The sequence below is a fragment of the Xenopus laevis genome, chromosome 8L, assembly GCF_017654675.1.
Source record: "Xenopus laevis strain J_2021 chromosome 8L, Xenopus_laevis_v10.1, whole genome shotgun sequence".
NCBI lineage: Eukaryota > Metazoa > Chordata > Amphibia > Anura > Pipidae > Xenopus > Xenopus laevis.
Genome location: NC_054385.1, coordinates 130,699,478 through 130,721,315, shown reverse-complemented (window position 1 = coordinate 130,721,315; position 21,838 = coordinate 130,699,478). Strand labels below are relative to the sequence as shown.

The following is a 21,838-nucleotide window of genomic DNA, read 5'->3' as shown; positions in this document are numbered from 1 at the left end:
GACTACCGGGGTCAATGACAGTTGGAAAAAGAAGTAGACAAAAACTATACAAATAAAAACCGAAGAAGGATTGAGGAGTTAAGAAAGAATAGGACATTCTACAACATACTTAAAATGAACTTACAGGTGAAATGCCCCTTTTATACAACAAAAGCCTATTAAGCCGATGTGATATTTACATTAAATACAGTAACATATACATATATATATATACATACACATATATATATATATAGGAAACCCAAAATCAAGCTTTAGTTCCATATTTCTTTGGTAGACAGAAAACTGAAATTTATAAAAAATTGAAATTTAGAAAATATAAAATACTTTGAAAAGGATTGGAAGGTGGCCAAGCCGGGGTACGTGCACCAGGCTCTATAAATTGACAAAGTTTGGGAGCTGATTCTACTATACAAGCAAATATAAAATTTTGGTCCAGTGTGTTTATTAAATACATCATTAGTGATGGGCGAATCCTCCCGCGAAAAATTCACAAAAAAATCGTGAAATCTGGAAAGTCCACGACAAATTTGTGAAATTCGCATGTTTTCAAGAAAAATGTGTGAAATTCAAACATTTTCATGAAAAATTTTCGAAATTCGAACGTTTTCACCAAAAAAAAAATCGAGCAATTCAAACCTTTTTCACATAAAAAAATCGAGCAATTCGAAAGTTTTCACGGAAAAATTGTGAAAATCGGAAATTGACGCCGGCGAACTTTCGCTGGAGAATTTATTCCCCGGCGGAGAAACGCTGGAATTCACCGCAAATTCATGCCAGGTGAATTTATTCGCCCATCACTAATTATTATCACAATAGTCAAAAGAGCACTGATCCCCAAGATGACTGCACCCCATAGAACCCAATGGGAGTGGCCCTTAGCAAACAACCAGTAGTTTACTGGTATTACCATAGACTTAAACACCCAAATTTTCCCTGATGTGGCCCCTGAAGCTGCCGCCCTGAGTAAGTGCCTGCTGTGCCTCATTAATATGGGAAGAATCTGCTGAGCAATGACAGTAGTTCAAGGACTGCCCAAGTGCTAGTGGGTATCAGACAAATGAACAATTGACTTATCTATGGGCCCAGGAGGAGCCGCCTATTGCTAAGAACCTTTCTATGACATCAGCAGTGCCCGCCCCCCAGGAGCCTAATGCTCTTCTCATCACTTGAATGCTCTGCACTTGATCCCATGCACATAATGTAGAAAATACACAGTGGTTTATTATTATACAACCCCCCCATAAACAAATAAGTAAAATATCGACAAATGGCTTGTTAATGAAAAATAAACTAAAGACAGTTAAAGAGCAAAGCAGGTTATAATATATCTAAGTTCAAATTCAATAAAGTGATAAAGACTAACAAAGTCAACCTTTGAATTATCTTTTAGGGGTGTTGTGTGCTCAGTCTAAAAACATTAGCTGGGGTCAGTGACCCCCAGAAACCAGAGGCACAATGTATTGATGTAGTTATAGATCATTGTTATGACTTATTTTCTGTGAACCAGTTGTCTATTAAGACAAGTCTTCTGTTTTTCTTTTTTTTCTAAATGGTTGCTATGGGAACACAATACAATTCATGGTTTAAAGGTCTCTCTGCCCACAACACTTGAAACATTTGAGTTTTTTAACCTAAAATTTTTAGTGGGTATTTAGTGGTATTTATTATACTGGAAGGCTGCAAAAAGTCAGAATCCGAAAATCTGCCCAAAAAGCCATCTATTTTGGGCAAAAATCTGAAAAAAAATCCCAAAAAAATTGAACATTGAGGAAATAATTCCAAAAGAATTGTACGATTCATATTTCAATTCAATTTTATCGAGTTTTTCCCTGATCTGGTAAAATTTAGCTTTTTAAATAATAAATAAGGTCAAAAAATGGATTCTAGTTTGGTCAGACTTTTTTTTAATAAGATAAGCAGAAAAATTCAGATTTTGATAAATAACCCCCTAAATGTTAATTCTAAGGGCGAATTTCCCCTTTATTCAAACCGAGTTTGTGAGCCAAAGCCGAATATCATATTATACATGCAAGTTTGATGAAGAAACTAAATTGCTCACTCACAATGAAGTGAATCTATTGTGGAGCCGCCCCCCCCCAATAGTTGAGTTACCCATCATGCCTCTGGGATATATTGTGGCTGCTCCTTGCCTGTAATTGCTGCTGGCAACTATGGGGCCCACCTCACAGGCATAGTGATCTATTCTGTAATAAAATAAATCACGGGGCAGATTTATTAAAGTTCGAATTGTAAATTTGAATTAAAATTTTCAATTTGGATTTTTGGTCAAAACTCACAAATTCAAATTGGGAATAATCCAAACTCAAATCCAAATTTGAGATTTAACACACCTTGACCCTGGGAACAACTCGAATTCGACTATTGGCCACCTAAAACCTGCCGAGTTCATGTAGAAGCCAATGGCCGAGGTCCAGTGGCCCATTTGAAGATGTTAATAGCCTTCCTGACATTGAAAAAACTCCATTCAAGTTTAGTCAAATTCGATTCGAGTTTTTTGGGTCGGTAATATTCGTTCGAGTTTTAGATGTTTGAGTTTTTTCTTAAACAACCTCCCATTGAGTATATTCGAATTTATTAGAGTAAAAAAAAAAAATTCACATAAATTCAAATTCGATTAGAATTCGATTCGAGTTTTCGTTTCGGTAATATTCGTTCGAGTCTTAGATGTTCGAGTTTTATCTTAAGTAATCCCCCATTGAGTATATTCGAAATTTATAAGAGTAAAAAAAATTCGAAATTCGACGTTTGATAAATCTGCCCCCTACATGTTATAAATTGAAATAATGATACCGCAACAAACAAAACGCAGTGGGTGTGGCTAGTGCAGAAGCAGTCTGACCTGTGGCCTCCACCTCACTCCTTTCACACTGACCATATATCAAATCCTGATCCTTCTGTAGATGCCGATTAAACATCATTTGAAGTACAAGTCGCATGGCGGCTATGGCTGCATTGTTGCACATTCCTAATCAGCCATGCAGCCTGTGGATTACATATATGTGGCTGATATGAAAGGGATGACGAGTTAATCCTGTGGGTGGAGTGAATCTTGATGGGGACATCATTTAGGGCCTCTGTGTAACACTCACAGGACCTCCGTCTTAGGCCACAAATCATTCAGCTTCATTTAGAGGTTTCATTTCAACTGCACCTTTAGTATGAGGAATTGAGGAAAAGAATGAAAATTTGATTTTTATCTCAAATAACAACCAGCTCTTTTCTTTTTCTACCGACCCAGGTAAAAAAAAAGCTGCATCTGACTAGATAATATCATTTAAAGGAGAACTAAACCCTAAAAATGAATATGGTAAAAAATGTCATATTTTATATAGTGAACTTATTGCATGAGGCTAAAGTTTGAGCTTGTCAATAGCAGCAATGATCCAGGACTTCAAACTTGTCACAGGGGGTCACCATCTTGGAAAGTGTCTGTGACACTCACATGCTCAGTGGGCTCTGATTGGCTGTTGAGAAGCTAAGCTTAGGGCTCGTCACTAATTATCCAGCAGAAAATGAGCTTCCCTGGCTGTAATATAAGCTGATGCTACAGGTTTGCTGATTATTCAATTCTGATGCTAATTGCACTGGTTTCTGTGCTGCCATGTAGTAATTATGTGTATTAATTACTAATCAGCCTTATATTGTGACATTTCTATTCTATGTGTACTGTATATTGTGAGTGGGTCCCTAAGCTCAGTAAGTGACAGCAGCACAGAGCATGTGCAGTGAATCAGCAGAAAAGAAGATGGGGAGCTACTGGGGCATCTTTGGAGACACAGATCTTTACTGCTAAAGGGCTGTGGTTGCCTTGGGCTGGTACAGAAGCACAAAACATCATGTACAACATTTCTAACTACGACTTTAGTTAGGCTTTAGTTCTCCTTTGTGCCAAAAAGGTCTTATGCACATTTGCATTAAAACTAGATGGAAGCCTCCCTAGGGGCACAGGGATTTCCCATTAATTGTTGATCAGGTCTGCCCTGTACATTCTATAACTAGGTTACATTTCACAATAAAACAGGTTCTATTCAACATAGATACTTACACGTGTCGTTTTTACTTGTTTCTGTTAAGAAAGAAAAAAAAAAGGAAATGTTAATTTCATCAATGGAAATGATTCTGAGTAAGGGCTCTTACTCACTGGCGTTTTGACCTGCGCTCCCCTGCATTCCGTTTTTTGGCGTTCAGCCACAGGGGAGCGCAGGAATAGACGCAAGTCATTATTTCAAATGGGGCTGTACTCACTCAGGCGCGTGTAGGCGCCGAACGCAGGAAAAATGCAGCATGTTGCGTCTGAACCTGCGTTCGGCGCCTACACGCGCCTGAGTGAGTACAGCCCCATTTGAAATAATGACTTGCGTCTATTCCTGCGCTCCCCTGCGGCTGAACGCCAAAAAACGGAACGCAGGGGAGCGCAGGTCAAAACGCCAGTGAGTAAGAGCCCTTACAGCGGCTACTTGTCTATAAGAATCAGTTACATTCGCACAATGAATCTCCCAGACATGGGGAAACCGGGGTTTATTTCAGTAACAAGGAAATGTGTTGAGAGGTAAGTGTGGCCTCAAATAAAACAGATTCTGCTCTATACTTACCAATTTCTCTTTGGATTTCTTCTGTTGAAAGAAAAACAAGAAAGAAACATTTATTGCATGTGTGAAAAATGTTCTGAGTAACAAGCGCCTATTTAAATCTATGAATCAGACACATTTGAACAATGAATCTCCCAGACATGGGGAAACTGGATTCTCAGCAAGAAAGAAATGTGTTGGCAGATTTTTAAATAAAATAGCTACTTACGAGTTTCACTTCCTTTTCCTTGTTCTGTGACAATATAAAGAAGGAAAAAAAATATTATTGCCTTACAGAAGGTATTTAAAGGGCACCTATCGTTAATTTCCCCCACTGGAGATATGACTAATTGAGCCCTCACTCCTGTTTCTATTACAAATAATTAACTCTACTATATAAAATGATTTTCCTGAACCAACAAGTTTGTTTTTTAGTTGTGATATTGGTGTGTAGGGGCATCTCCGGTCATTGTGCCTGATCCTGTACTTTCAGAAAGAGCCAGCACTTCACAATGGAACTGCTTTTAGATATACTATTGTTTCTCCTACTCAATATAACTGGAGGAATCATAGTGGGACTTGGATTTTTACTATTGAGTGATATTCTACCAGGCAGCTATTATCTGGTTACCTTCCCATTGTTCTGATGATGGGCTGCTGGCGGCAAAAGGGAGGGGATGATATCATTCCACTTACATCGCAACAGACTGAAGTTTATCAGAGCACAAGTCGTATGACTGAGGGCACCTGAGAAATTAACATGTCTAGCCCAATGTCAGATTTCAAAATTTCTTTTTGGAAAAAGGATTTGCAGGCCTATGATGCATTGGAAGAGAGGTCCTGGTGCAGGTGGCTAGGTGGGCACACACACATATACTAATGAGCAAGTGCCCCAGCTTGCTTGTTATGATGTGCATACATGTGATGTAACCACGCCTACTTGCTCTACTTCACACGCATGTGCATAATGATTCCAAAGTCTCATCATGTGCATTTGTGTCATCACACATAGCCGCCAGCATTGGGAGCTCCCTCTCGCTGCGAGTAGCATCGCCTTGGCAAGGACCATTAAAATATATACAAAACTGTTCACATCAAAGTGCACTTATTATTCAAAAGTGTGGCTATTCAAGTTCACACTCCAGTTGGGGGAAACAATGCTTGAATGATAAGTGCACTTTAATGTAAACAGTTTTCCTGGTATTTTCTTGACCCACTTTTGCCCCCTAGATGTTCATATGCCAACATTTCAAAATTGAAATTGAAAGGCATTTTGGCCCTTACCCCCAATCCATCCAGACCCCAACATTTCTTAACCACATCCCTTTTATGTTCCTGCCCTGGGAAAGGCAACACAGTTCAAGGAGGTTCAAAAAGGTTCATATATATATATATATATATATTATTGCAAGACCCCCACTTGAATGATTATTCAAGGTGGAGTTTCTCCCCCCTTGGTGTACCGTGACCTTTTTGAAGCTTTGAACCTTTGAGCTCACTGGGGAAGCTTTCTACGGGCTGCACACTGCAGGGGAGAGTATCGGAGTGCTCCCAGGTAACTCTCTTTCTACTAACACAGTTTGCAGGTACTGGATGTGTTTGTGTTTTATACTTACTTTTCTTACAGATGCAAACAGCCGCACCAGCCGCACCAGCCGCACCAGCCAGCAGCACAGACCCACCGATTCCTACTGCAATTGGGATGACATTCTCGGAGTCTTTTGGAAGAAAAAAATGGCAAAGTGAATTTTTTCACTGCATTCAAGTGAAATTTTCTCCTGCAGTTCCATTTTCTCATCTTTCATTGGATCTTTCATCTAATGTCTCCATTTTTAGTATTTTTGCATTGGTATCCCATAAAGGAGGGGCTATTTTTGAGTGTTGTGTCCCACTGAGCTACAAATGGTGGGTGACAAAATGTTCCTATCACCTTGTGTGCCATTACTCAATTGTATCCAATTCTCTCATTTCTTCTTCCTATCCCCTTGTTCCTTTTGCTCTTTGCTGTGTTTTTAACTACAATGTAGTTGTAATCCCCACAATTCAAGCATTGAGTAACTATTGTCTGCTAATCCAGAGAGTAACTATTGTCTGCTAATCCAGAGAGTAAGGTAGTCTGCATTCTGTTATAGATACAACTGAGGCTCATGTACCAACACTGGGTGAATTTGCACCTGGGCTTTAATCTATAGCAACCAATCAGCTGTAGGGAGAACAATGAAAGTAAAACATGGATTGGTTGCTATGGGTTACAGGCAAGGTGCAAACATGCCCAGAGTTGATAAATGACCCCACTGTATACTTCTGCGTTAGGCACCAGGTAGACTCAAGGCTGATTATCACTTTGAATCTTAAAGGGGACCCGTCACCCAAACAAATTATTCAACATCCTATTTTATCACATTAGTCAATCAAAATGAACTTTAATTACACTATATAAATTATTTGAATCTTGTTTCCTTCAGTCTGGGAATTCATAATTATAACAAGCAGGCAGCAGCCATTTTGTGCACACTGTTATTACGACAAGTCTTGTATCATCTCAGAATCTTGTTTGTGCACCAGAATGGGGGACCTGATGTCCATCCCCATGTCCTGGTTACACAATTAAATGAAGAGAACGGGGGAATGTGGGGAGAGCAGTGACATGTAGGAAGTGCTGAATGGAAAGTGAAAGTAATTGTCTGCCCCGCCTCTATGCCACGGGCATAGAGGAGGGGCAGACAATATTTGATTGACAGCTGAGATTTTTAAATGAGTTTACAGCAGCTATGAATGCTTTAATAAAAAATAGAAATTGGATTTCATGTTTAATTTGAAAAGGACTTTTATTAAACAGATTTTTGTGTCTGGGTGACAGGTCCACTTTAAAATAATTTTGGTTCTGTAGAATGGGAGGCATGACACAGTTGGGCAGCTATATAGACAGACGTAAGATATTGGGTTTAAATGATTCATTTATGTCCTCCTACCATTCACATACTTGTTCCCACCATTATTCCTTGATTCTGGAATGTAAGGAGGCAACATACAGTATGCAGGGTTGGACTGGGCCACTGGGAAAAACCCAATGGGCCCTGGTTTTTTTAGGCCCCCGACCCAGACAGGCTCCCTGACCTCCTTCTCTGGCCCTCACTGCAGTTGTGCAGGAAAGGGTATAGGGGTAGCGTTGATGGGGTGACCAGAGCGGGGTTGTTGCTGGAAGAATCAGAGGGGTCTTTTTGGATGGGGGACATGGGAGATGATGTCGGAGCCCCTGAGGCTGGAGGCCTGACACTGATCATATGAAATTTCTTATGGATAAAGGTCGAGGAAGTATATCCCACTGGGTATGTATAGTATATAGGCAGCAACAAAGTCTCTTTCTCATACACACACAGACGTTAACACGTAAACATAAACTTTTTATATATTATATCAATGCATAATTATACTACAATATACCAAATATTCTTGGTAGGCTGCCAGTGATACATTTTGGCTAAACAAAATGTCGTTTGTTTGTATGTATTTCCTATAACTCATTTCCACCCATTAAATATACTTAAAATATCACCTTGTTGATCATAGAACTTACAGCAGTTATTACAACAAGCCATCCCTGGTTTGCTTAAGGGAGGACATTTGTTAGTAGCTTTATGCACAAAATGTCTTAATGTCCTTGACTTAACCCCGTGGGTGAGGTCAATGGATTATTTTTTCTTGTCTGCAGGTCAGAAAATGCCCACACTCCTACAGAATACTTGGGACTATTGATCAACTGGGCCTAATCTAATTTTAACTTCTTACGTCCTTCCCTTAGTTTAACATTTATATTGTCTAATAGTCCAATACACTTAAATACCTGGGAGTCCACATACACAGAGACTTAATAACTAGGCCTCAGTCGCATTCCTTTGCTGTCTCTTGCAGAGAGTAAAGGTGGCCATACACGGGCCGATAAAAGCTGCAGACAGACCGTGTCGGCAGCTTATTGGCCCGTGTATGGGGCCCCCCGATGGATCGCGGCCGCATCTATTCGTTGATGCGGTCCCACGATCCGACCGCCCGTTAGGCATCGTTAGGATCCGATCGTTGGAACCTAGGGCCCATGATCGGATCAGCCCGAAATTGCCCACCTCAAGGTGGGCATATCGGAGGGAGATCCGCTCGTTTGGCGACATCACCAAACGAGCGGATCTCACCATGTATGGCCACCTTAAGACTAAAGCCCTGTCTAACCTTCCATTCCACATAGATTGGCAGAATAATTTGCTCCACTTCCCAAATTCACTTACCTATTCTTCCCAGGGGGTTCTTTCAAAAGATAAAAGTCATTATCGTCTATATTTTATTGGGCTGCCTCCCCATCTCATTACCACATCCCTCACATAGGGGGGTGCTTGCAGCCCCTAAATTGTTTTTCTACTACTTTGCTTCCCAACTGATAAGTGGCTAGTGGTGGGCAGCACCTTATCCACTCAAAATGCATTAAATACCCTTGAGGCCATTATAATTAGTTCTTATGAACCTTACAAATTTATTGTACTGTGGAACTAGGAGACAGGCTACAGCCTTTTAATGAAGAGAACAGCACAAACCTGGAAAGTGACCTTCAACATTTCCCAGGAGGGATGATAATACTTTTGCAATGCTCAGTGATCCAACGATTAACAAATAACTGAGAAAATTAGCAACCTCCTCACCCTTGTAATTCCTGCTCTGCTGTTATAAAACCAGGTGGAAGACATGGCCCCTACCATAGCTGAACATGGTCTATTATGTTTCCTGCTTATCCAGGCACAAAGACTGATAGATCTTAAATGTAAGAATGATCAACACAAATGAGGAACCAGTTAATGAAGGTTTTCTTCTTTAATAGTCCCAATTCTAGTAATACAACTAATAATGCATGGTTCACACATGAGGAAATTCAAAAGAGACTAGAACATGTTAAGATTAACAAAGGTCCAGGGCCAGATGGTATTCATCCCAGGGTACTTAGGGAGCTTAGCTCTGTGATTGCCAAACCTCTTAATTTTTCAGGATTCATTGAGGTCTGGCATAGTGCCGAGAGACTGGCAAATTGCTAATGTGGTGCCTCTATTCAAAAAGGATTCCCGTTCTCGCCCTCAAAACTATAAGCCAGTAAGTCTGACATCAGTGGTCAGAAAGATTTTCGAAGATTTGTTAACCTGGACTTCATAGCAAATCATAATACTATGAGTTTGTGCATGGTTTTATGCGTAATAGATCTTGCCAGAGTAATTTAAAGGTGTTGTTCACCTTTGAGTTAACTTTAAGTATGATATAGAGAGCGATATCCTGAGACAATTAATTTGCAGTTGGTTTTCATTTTTTATTATTTGCGGTTTCATGTGTCATTTATGCTTTGCTGATAATTGTTTCCCTAACATCTGCCTCTCTGTTTATCCTCCCAACTTTTTTTTTTAGCAGTTCAGCCATGTTTTTCTCCTGAGTAAAGTTTGTTCTACCAGGTGCTGTGAACAGTTTCTGTACTACAGGGTCTGGAATTTAATAGTATTTGTGTGTGGTCCACTATGAGTATGTGGTATATGTAATCCAGGTGGAAGAGCTGCATTGTGGAATATTGGTCTGTGTTTTGGCAGGGATATTGCCAGGATGTATTCCTTTCCTTCATGTGTCCCTTATGGATAAGGAGTATTTTACTACGTGGTTACACATGCTCTTTTTTTGATCTGTGTTTGGGATTTGGCCATAGAAGGTCTACCATGAGGGGCAGTCAGTTGATTTTCCAGTTCAACCCATCTATGTTGGTCAGGTGATAAAATGTTAAACAATCACCTTGGGTTGAATTGCCTTAAATGTCTCCAATCCACAAAGTGCTTGTTGCTCTCCCCTAATGTATCTCTTTCTCTCACTCTCCTGAATTTACTCCAAGATTTCTCTATGCAGCTGGTGTAAGGGTTAGATATTTTAGCAGGGCTTTGCTTCTTTATAATGAGTCCTATGTCCTATACCTTCACATATGTTAATGTTTAACCTTTAAAAAAGAAAAGAAAAAAGTACCCCACTAGCTTCAAAACTCGCTCAGCAGTCTCTAGTAGTTTAAAACTACCTAATTAAAGTCTCAGTTGCATGCAATTTTACTAATTACTTTAATAGAAATCCCCAAAAAAGTGCTAGTGCTATAATAAGACTGATTAAAATCCAATGATTATGAATTCATTAAATAATTGTGATACAGTTCATTCTATTATATATACAGGGGTTAAGAAAATTAGGTACACAAATACCCTTAGCTGTAGCCAATTCTTATTCCACGATAGTGTATATCCTTTTACTACAGGATATATAATAGTTAATAATAACCCCCACCAATCACTTTAAGTTAAAAAACTTTAAAGTGCAAGTGCTTAACAATTAATGAGAAATAATTTCATCCGGACTGACCAAAAATTCATAAAATTGAAAGTGCTCGATAGTGCTTAGCAATAAATTAAAGTTGATAGAATTGATTAAATAGAGACCGCAATAAATAGGATAAATATTAAAAAAAACACACAGGGACCGATTCATCAATAGTCGAATATCGAGGGTTAATTAACCCTCGATATTCGACTGGGAACTAAAATCGTTCGACTTCGAATATCGAAGTCGAACGATTTTGCGCAAATCCTGCGATCGTACGATCGAAGGATTTTTCGTTCGATCGAACGATTAAATCCTTCGAATCGAACGATTAAATCCTTCGAATCGAACGATTCGAAGGATTTTAATCCAACGATCGAAGGAAAATCCTTCGATCAAAAAATCACAGGCAAGCCTATGGGGACCTTCCCCATAGGCTAACATTGACTTCGGTAGGTTTTATCTACCGAAGTAGGTGGTCGAAGTATTTTTTAAAGAGACAGTACTTCGATTATCGAATGGTCGAATAGTCGAACGATTTTTACTTCGAATCGTTCGAATCGTTCGAATTCGAACGAATTTAACCAATTCGATGGTCGAAGTACCCAAAAAATACTTCGAAATTCGAAGTTTTTTACATTCGAATTCTTCACTCGAATTTTGTAAATCTGCCCCACAATGCTCAGGTTCAGAAGATAAGTCAGAAATGGAAAAGAGGAGGAGGTGGAGTTGTCCCAAATCTACTACCTAATTATTTCTATCCCTGGGACACCACAAAGGCAAAGAAGGCAGAGTACCCGGGACTGTGGTCTCAAATTTTAAACTAATCCTAGACTGGAAGAAAACTATATAGGCCTAAAAAACCACAAATCCACGGGCTCTTGTGAGCTTTAGTATCAGAGAGATTTAGAAAAGAACCGAGCACTGGTTGAGGTTTGAGACCTCCCCACCCCCCCCACTACTTTGAAAACCCAATTGACTTAAATATAAATAGTTTAAGGTTAAAAAGGACTCAGAACGCCGACGCGCGTTTCGCAATACTGGCTTTGTCAAGGCGTAATGAGAAAGCTCCCCTGCCGTCGAGTTTAAAACACTTCCGTATGGTGCGTCACTTTGAGGAGTTATCGCGAGACTTTGCCTGTCCTCGCCCACATACGTCTTAGCTTGCGCGCGTCGTCCTGGCAACCAGACAGCTTCACGCTATTATCCGACACGGGGAATCTATGACGGTGCAACTGCCCTCTGACACTTCTCCATACATTTTATTAATACGGTCATGATTCTTAAACAGTTGGGGAACTTTCTACATGAAATGGATCAATTAATTTAACCATCAGCAGATTTTTACTGTATATATATATATTAAATTAAAAAAACGTCTTTATTAATTATTTATTAAAACATGAATTAAACATATGTTTTGTATTTTTATTTATTTATGCATTAATCATGTTTCTTTAAAATTGGCTAAATAAATAGATCAAGTTTCTAAGGTGAATAAACTAATATGATTTTAAATAAAGGATGTAAATAAATTGTTCTCATTTATTCCCTTCGGGGACACTGTGTTCATGCTGAAGATCTTTAGAATGAACACAGTGTCCCCGAAGGGAATAAATGAGAACAATGTCTAGGGTTAATTCAATACTCTAAACCCATTTCTTGGATGTCTAGATGTTTTTTACTGTCTTACTGTAAGCTGGAGCCATCAACACAAGCAGTCTAATAAAAAGTAATACAAATAGAGATCACTGACCTGCCACCAGCAGTTCCACAATTCCTGTGTCGTAATGTCCGGAAGAAGCAAATACACAGGTGTAGTTTCCTATATCCGACAACTGAACATTCTTTATCCTTAGAGTGACTTGTCCTCGTGTGATGTTCTCTGTTAGTAACTCTGTCCTGTCCTTATACGTCTCATTCTGAGTACCAGAGTCTGCTGGATTCTTATTATACACATACACATAGGATTTTGGGTCTCCTCGATGAAACTTGATTGTCATGAGTTCAGCACTGACTGCAGGTGACACTTGACAGCTCAGATTTGCTGCACCACCTGTTGGATTTCCATCACTCATTGAGGCAATAACTGGTGTCTTAGTGACAGTCACATCAAACCTTTCTGCAAAATAAAGACAATTATTAGAGGAAATAGATCACTGGAATAATAGACTCTCATTATATCCATATAAAGGCACAAGGCTGCAGGCTGAGTTATACAGGGAACTCTGAGTATCACTCATGTATTATAAGGGATAATGTACCCCCTACTGTAAATGATAAGGATATTAGAAGTCACTGAGGGGTTGTTCTGTGACCATATAAAGACACAAGGCTGCAGGCTGAGTTATACAGGGAACTCTGAGTATCACTCATGTATTATAAGGGATAATGTACCCCCTACTGTAAATGATAAGGATATTAGAAGTCACTGAGGGGTTGTTCTGTGACCATATAAAGGCACAAGGCTGCAGGCTGAGTTATACAGGGAACTCTGAGTATCACTCATGTATTATAAGGGATAATGTACCCCCTACTGTAAATGATAAGGATATTAGAAGTCACTGAGGGGTTGTTCTGTGACCATATAAAGGCACAAGGCTGCAGGCTGAGTTATACAGGGAACTCTGAGTATCACTCATGTATTATAAGGGATAATGTACCCCCTACTGTAAATGATAAGGATATTAGAAGTCACTGAGGGGTCTGTGACCATATAAAGACACAAGGCTGCAGACTGAGTTATACAGGGAACTCTGAGTATCACTCATGTATTATAAGGGATAATGTACCCCCTACTGTAAATGATAAGGATATTAGAAGTCACTGAGGGGTTGTTCTGTGACCATATAAAGACACAAGGCTGCAGGCTGAGTTATACAGGGAACTCTGAGTATCACTCATGTATTATAAGGGATAATGTACCCCCTACTGTAAATGATAAGGATATTAGAAGTCACTGAGGGGTTGTTCTGTGACCATATAAAGGCACAAGGCTGCAGGCTGAGTTATACAGGGAACTCTGAGTATCACTCATGTATTATAAGGGATAATGTACCCCCTACTGTAAATGATAAGGATATTAAAAGTCACTGAGGGGTTCTGATTATAGGCCCAGAATGTTCCCTGACAGCTGAACAAGGGATCATCTTCAGTAGATAATTATATAGATAATAAATATCTGCTATACCCACTAGGGGAAAGGGTGTGTTTTTGTAAAATGGGAGAGACATTGGGGGGTGTTATGACAAAGTGGGTATGGCCAAAATCTGTTTTGTCCCTCTCTCTCTGATTGTTGATGTTGGGAGGTATGAGATTTTACATTTGTATTCATACTGTATTTATACTGTATATCAGTGGCCCGTCGGTCCTAACTGGATCATATTGAATTAAATTTGTTTGCAGTTTGAGCATTGCCTCCTGCATTGCATTTAATGTTTTTTTTTTGCCAACAATGCAGTTTCCGCCTCAGCACTTTATCCCACTGATGTAGATGCAACTCCTGGTATTGAAACAAAAAGTTGCAGCTTTCCAAACTTTGGGCTAATGCCACAGATTTGTTTATTTTGTCCTTGGCTTTTCCTATACCTGCCAAACATCTCCATGGAACTTTGCTCTACCTACGACTGTTTTTGACAATATAGATATTACCGCATCGATGTGTTAGTATTGACTAACACGGGACAGTCCCGATTTTGTCCCTATTTTGACAGCTCAGCCCGCCGTCCCTGATTGTTACTGAAATGTCCTGATTCTCTCTTTGATCTTCGGCACTGAACAGCCAGAAAAAGGTACAAAGTTTCTAAAACACAATTGGCTTTTGGCAGAGGGCCCAGAATATGTGGCAGTTGCACTTATATAAATTTGTAACAATTTAAGATAATCAAAGAAACGATTGTAACAATTTAAGATAAGCAAAGAAATAAGTAACAATTTACGACAAGCAAAGAAACGATTGTAACAATTTAAGATAAGCAAAGAAATAAGTAACAATTTACGATAAGCAAAGAAACAATTGTAACAATTTAAGACAAGCAGGTCTCTTGTGAGAAACTGTGACTTGCAGCTGAAGGGGCAATTCACTTTCATTAGTTTCATAACACAAAACCCACAGAAATGTGTTCAGACTTTTATAACCTGCCAAATTATGTAAAATGAAAATGGTAAGTAGGGGGTGTGGCCACAACAATGGGCGTGGTCAAAAATGTTTGCTGCACGGAGGCCTGTGGTTGTGCTTCAATAAATTCCTTTTTATTTTATTTGCAAGATCCCGGGCTGGCCTATTCTTGTCTCTACACAGCAGCAGAGCAATGTAGTTGCACAACACCATCTCTCTTCTTCTTCCTTAACTTACCAAGGGCCCATCTGGGTTATAAAGTTCAGTGTGGCCCATGTTCTACCTTTATTATTAGCTGGACAAGGCACTTCTAGGCCAAGATATGGTTATATCAGTAAAAAATAACAAAGGAAATATCTATGTCATGAATGAGAAGGGGCCACTGCTGCAAAGAGCTTACCATCTAAATTATTTAAGGAATATACAGTATGTAACATCTATTGGACTTCATAAATATTCCCTATTGCTGATCTCAATAATGATAAAAAAAAAAGATTTTGAATAAAATACTTACGTGCAGATGAAATCTGAAGACTTGTCAGTATTCCCATAAAGAGAGTTATCCTGAGCCGCGGCATGGCTCTAATCATGTGATTCCTGCAATACAAGGATAGGATTCTTATAACAACTATTTCTTATTCAATCTTTTTTTTTTTTAACATGGGAATGAATTTTCCAGTCTGGAGGCTGGAGAGAAATTGGTCCAGACAACATAGTAACATAGTAACATAGTAAGTAAGGTTGAAAAAAGACACATGTCCATCGAGTTCAACCTTTTTTTTTTTTTTTTTTGTTTATTAACTACCTATCTGCCAGTTGATCCAGAGGAAGGCAAAAAAAACCCATCTGAAGCCTCTCCAATTTGCCTTAGAGGGGGAAAAATTCCTTCCTGACTCCAAAATGGCAATCGGACTAGTCCCTGGATCAACTTGGACTATGAGCTATTTCCCATAACCCTGTATTCCCTTACTTGCTAAAAAGCCATCCAACCCCTTCTTAAAGCTATCTAATGTATCAGCCTGTACCACTGATTCAGGGAGAGAATTCCACATCTTCACAGCTTTCACTGTAAAAAACCCCTTCCGAATATTTAGGCGGAACCTCTTTTCTTCTAATCGGAATGGGTGACTTCGTGTCAGCTGGAAAGACCTACTGGTAAATAAAGCATTAGAGAGATTATTATATGATCCCCTTATATATTTATACATAGTCATCATATCTCCCCTTAAGCGCCTCTTCTCCAGCGTGAACATCCCCAATTTGGCCAGTCTTTCCTCATAGCTAAGATTTTCAATACCTTTTACCAGCTTAGTTGCCCTTCTCTGTACCCTCTCTAATACAATAATGTCCTGTTTGAGTGATGGAGACCAAAACTGTACGGCATATTCTAGATGGGGCCTTACAAGTGCTCTATACAGTGGGACCCCCTCCTCCCGTGACTCTCTGCCCCTTTTAATACAAGTCAAGACCTTATTTGCCCTTGATGCTGCTGACTGGCATTGCTTGCTACAGACAAGTTTATCATCTACAAGGACTCCAAGGTCCTTTTCCATAATGGATTTGCCTAGTGCAGTCCCATTAAGGGTATAAGTGGATATTTTTACATCCCAGGTGCATGACTTTACATTTATCAACATTGAATCTCATTTGCCACTTAGCTGCCCAGATTGCCAGTTTGTCAAGATCGTGTTGCAAGTGCCACATCCTGGATGGAATTAATTGGGCTGATAATTTTGTGTCATCTGCAAACACTGATACATTACTTACAACACCCTCCCCTAAGTCATTAATGAACAAGTTAAATAAAAGTGGACCCAATACTGAGCCCTGGGGGACCCCACTAAGAACCTTACTCCAAGTAGAGAATGTCCCATTAACAACCACCCTCTGTACCTGATCCTGTAGCCAGTTTCCTATCCATGTGCAAACGACTTCATTAAGCCCAACAGACCTTAGTTTAGAAAGCAGTCGTTTGTGGGGCACAGTATCAAACGCTTTGGCAAAATCCAAATAGATCACATCTACTGCCCCCCCACTATCCAGAATCTTACTTACCACATCATAAAATGCAATCAAATTAGTCTGACATGACCTATCCTTCATAAAGCCATGCTGATTGCTGCTCATAACGCCATTCATTAGGACAAAATGTTGAATGTGATCCCTTAACAAGCCTTCAAATAATTTGCCCACCACAGATGTCAAGCTTACTGGCCTATAATTGCCAGGCTGAGATCGTAATCCCTTTTTAAATATTGGAATAACATCAGCTTTTCTCCAATCCATAGGCACAATACCAGATGACAGTGAATCTGAGAAAATCAGAAATAAGGGCTGGTCTAAAACTGAACTAAGCTCTCTTAGAACCCGGGGGTGTATGCCATCAGGCCCTGGAGCCTTGTTTACATTAATTTGTATTAAAGCTTTTTGAATCATATCCTGAGTCAGCCACTGACTAGATTGAGCTGAACCATTCGTGCAGTTATAAAGTGAGCCTGTGAACCCAGACTCCTCTATTGTATACACTGAAGAAAAGAACTGATTTAACACATTTGCCTTATCTGTATCTGTTACAACCAGACTGGTACCATTATTTAATGGAGCAACACTCTCAACCTGCATCTTTTTACTATTAATATATTTAAAAAACTTTTTAGGGTTAGTTTTCACCTCCACCGCAATTAACTCTTCATTTCTTTTCTTAGCCTTCCGGATTGCTGATTTACAACATTTATTACAGTGTTTATATTCATTAAATGCAGCTTCTGTCCCAACAAATTTGTAGTTTTTAAATGCCTTTCTCTTCTTTCCCATTAACATCTTTACCTCTGTATTAAGCCACACAGGATGATTCTTAGAGCTTCTACGTTTAGTCCTTAAGGGAATAAATTGAGAACAGTAATGCTTTAATATCATTTTAAAGGACAACCATTTCTGTTCTGTGTTTTTAGCTGAAAACCTAATGCCCCAATCAATGCTCTGTAGGGCAGCCCTCAAGGCACTAAAATTAGCTTTGGCAAAATTCATGGTTTTTGTTGCCCCAGTATATTTTTGTTTTTTGCACCAGACATTAAATGATATAACATTATGGTCACTATTACCCAGGGGTTCAATGACTTGCACATTTGCTATAAGTTCTGGGTCATTTGAGATCACTAAATCAAGAATAGCATTTTTTCTGGTTGGCTCCTCAACAACCTGTGCTAAAAAATTGTCGTGCAATAAGTTTATAAACTTGTTCCCATTAACTGATCTAGCAGTACTGTTGCTCCAGTCAATATCTGGGTAATTGAAATCCCCCATTATCATTCCTTTACCTAAACTAGCAGCCTTTTCTATTTGCATTAGGAGCTTTGTCTCTTCCTCCTCACTTACATTAGGGGTCTATAGTGACTCCTACAATTAATTTGCTGGATTCTTTACAATTGGTGAAGAACTCCACCCATACGACTTCTGGCCCCTCATTTTCTAACATAACCTCCTCCTTTATATGAGCTTTTAAATCCTGCCTAACATACAGACATACCCCTCCTCCTTTTCTATTGCCTCTGTCCCTCCGAAACAAAGTATAGCCACTGATATTTACTGCCCAGTCATGCGACTCATTCAACCATGTTTCGGCCACACCAATCACATCATATTTTCCTTCCATCACCAGCAGCTCCAGCTCTCCCATTTTACCAGTCAGACTTAAATTAAATTAAAAGAAAAAGAGCACAATAAACAATATTTTACAATTCAAATAGAAAAGGGCAATAAACACTGATTTCAATAGCACTAAACAGGTATGGGACCTGTTATCCAGAATATTTGGGATCTGGGGTTTTCCGAATAAGAGACCTTTCCGTAATCTGGATCTTCTTACCTTACGTCTACTAGAAAATCATGTAAACATTAAAATGGGTTGTTCACCTTTAAATTAACTGTTAGTATGATGTAGAGAGCACTATTCTGAGACAATTTGCAATTGGTTTTCATTTTTTATTATTTGTGATTTTTGAGTTATTTAGCTTTTTATTAAGCAGCTCTCCAGTTTGCAATTTCAGCTATCTGGTTGCTAGGGTCCACATTCCCCTAGCAACCATGCACTGATTTGAATAAGAGACTGGAATATGAATAGGAGAGGCCTGAATAGAAAGAGGAGTAATAAAAAGTAACAATAACAATACATTTGTAGCCTTACAGAGCATTTGTTTTTTTAGATGGGGTCAGTGACCCCCTTTTGAAAGCTGGAAAGAGTCAGAAGAAGAAGGCAAATTATTAAAAACCTATACAAAATAAATAATGAAGACCATTTTAAGTTGCTTGATACTAAAAGTAACTGAAAGGTGAACGAACCTTTAAATAAACCCAATAAACTGGTTTTGCCTCCAATAAGGATTAATTATATCTTAGTTGGGATCAAATACAAGTTACTGTTTTATTATTACACAGAAAACGGAAATCATTTTAAAACATTTAGATTATTTGATTATAATGGTGTCTATGGGAGACGGCCTTACTGTAATTCGGTACATTCTGGATAACGGGTTTCTGTATAACAGAACCCATACCTGTATATACAAGTAACTTTACTGTGTAATTAATGTATTTTGCAAAGTTGCCTAGAATTAGTGATGGTCACAAATTTGCGGCAAATTTCCTCATTTTCGCGAATCTCAAGTGAAAATTCAGTGGCGAATTTAAAAAAATTTTGGACGCGCGTCCGTAAAGTCGCTTGCGTCAAAACCGCCGCACGTCAACACTATTTGGACGCCCATTGACTTTAATTTGACGTGAGCAACTTTTACGGACGCGCGTCCAAAAGTGGACGAGGGCGTCAATTTACATTTTCACAATTTTTTCGCTATTTTTTTCCCTGGAGAAAACGGGAGAAATTCGCCCATCGCTGCTTAGAATGATGTTTTCTTTTATTAGGCACAAACTGATTGTTTGGGTTGGAATTCCCTTTCACCCTCTATTAGTAGAAACTACAGGCCCAGGCTGGTACTAGTTCTGGATCTCGTAGAACACAGAGTTGCTCCCTGTGAGTCACTACCTGCAATACCTACAGGGGGTTCTTTGGTCTCTGGGGTCGCTGACCTCTGTTGAAAGGATGGAGAGAAATAATTTAAAGCAGGTAGAAGTAATACTTCCTTTATTCGTAGCCTGTTGTTGGTTCTGGCACAGAATTGCTGATATGATTCTTTAAAAATAAACAAATAAAATCCATGAGCTGATTGGGATACACTGTGCCAGACTATAGGCAGGAGGAATTGCTACGCAATATGTTGGCGCTATACAAATACATGTTAATAATGTTAATAATAATAAATGAACCAGAGGGAAATTTAAGAATAGTGATGGGCGAATTTATTCGCCAGGCGCGAATTTGCGCGATTCGCTGCTGGCAAATAATTCGCCAATGTAAAAAAATGGACGCTGGCTTCAAAAAAACGGACGCCAGCGTAAAAAACCAACCCTGGCGTCAAAAACAAGATGCTGGCGCCGTTTCGCAAATTTTTCGCCATTTTGCGAAATTCGCTTGTTTTTTTGCCGAAGCTAAACGCCACAAATTCGCCCATCACTATTTAACACCATTCATTGTTTAATGACAACTCCCTTTTGTTTGTTACAGTCACATCCTCCCTGAGCTGCACCGGAGCCAAAATACATCTAAAAGCAGAAGATAAAAACCTGGAAACATATTCCCCACCCTTTATACAGGATTATGATATTCTGGATGATTTGCTGCTTTATATAAGTATAATACTAATCATTACTCACAGCCGCCCTGTTTCTCTCTCCGCTCTTGAATTCCAGGAAGAAGAGACTCAGTTTCACTTTCCCTTTAGTGACGGAGCAGTTGCAATTGGTTGAGAGAAGCCGAGTCATGGGTGGGGCTGAATGTGAATGGTCTGTACAATAGAGAGACAAACAGTAAAAGCACAGGGTGTGTGGATGGAGGCTGCTCTAGAGCTGCACAAACACAGGCAGGAGGGGCTGGGAGTGGAGACAAAAGGATTATAGCCTGGAGCTCACACAGCACATATATATATATATATTAGGCAGACCAAAAGGAGTTAATGTGCAGCAAGTGCTTAGTGCATGGGTTACATGTGACTCTAAAACTTCAGGGCCTTCACTAAGTGGAGTTAAGGGCAGGGGTTAAATGCCATAGGGACATATTAAACCTATGGGTCCCTGTATATATATATATATATATCCACTAAAAGAGATCCGCACTCACAGGTCTTAAAAGATTATAAAAAGTTTTATTATTTAAATGCAAGACTATATATATATAGATTAATAGATAGATAGATAGATAGATAGATAGATAGATAGATGGATGGATGGATGGATGGATGGATGGATGGATGGATGGATGGATGGATGGATAGATAGATAGATGATAGATAGATAGATAGATAGATAGATAGATAGATAGATGATAGATAGATAGATAGATAGATAGATAGATAGATAGATAGATAGATAGATGATAGATAGATATGTACAGGTATATATATTACAGATTTTTATTATAAAAAAAATACACTTACATTAATTCAAACCGTTGACATATCAGAAAATCAAAAAAAGCAACAAACCCACCCATACACCCTCCTGCCCGCAGAGTCCATCCCTCTGTCCATAGGCAACAGTCCAAACCACCAATTCACAAGGCCAGACTTGCAAAGTCTTGTTTTTGTCCATATGGCCTTTGTACCACCGCAACACAAAAACAATAACCAAACTCCCCCACCCTATTCCA

The 21,838-nt window shown here is 39.2% G+C and overlaps 1 protein-coding gene across 2 annotated transcripts; it reads right to left on the bottom strand.

Annotated features, from left to right (window-relative positions):
• Positions 1-2,606: 2,606 nt before the first annotated feature.
• LOC108699453 (selection and upkeep of intraepithelial T-cells protein 2-like) lies at positions 2,607-20,928 on the bottom strand. Of its 2 annotated transcripts, none has more exons than XM_041573723.1 (8): positions 20,848-20,928; positions 15,596-15,678; positions 12,721-13,086; positions 6,209-6,310; positions 4,822-4,845; positions 4,617-4,637; positions 4,070-4,090; positions 2,607-3,175 (listed from the first exon to the last, which is right to left on the bottom strand). In XM_041573723.1, exons 2-8 carry the CDS (start codon positions 15,669-15,671, stop codon positions 3,138-3,140), a joined length of 648 nt encoding a protein of 215 aa, XP_041429657.1. In that variant the 5' UTR covers positions 15,672-15,678; positions 20,848-20,928; the 3' UTR covers positions 2,607-3,137. The 2 variants fall into 2 exon arrangements, with proteins under 2 accessions (XP_041429657.1, XP_041429658.1); XM_041573724.1 differs by lacking the exon at positions 20,848-20,928 and adding an exon at positions 16,107-16,145.
• Positions 20,929-21,838: the final 910 nt, after the last annotated feature.

Excerpts from the sequence above, each read along its gene's own strand:
- LOC108699453 (XM_041573723.1), bottom strand. The coding sequence starts at position 15,671 with ATGATTAGAGCCATGCCGCGGCTCAGGATAACTCTCTTTATGGGAATA. Across the intron at positions 4,091-4,616 it reads AGAAATCCAAAGAGAAATTG|AAACAAGTAAAAACGACACG; the intron begins GTAAGTATAGAG and ends CTTTCTTAACAG. Across the intron at positions 3,176-4,069 it reads AACAAGTAAAAACGACACGT|GTGCAGTTGAAATGAAACCT; the intron begins GTAAGTATCTAT and ends CTCATACTAAAG.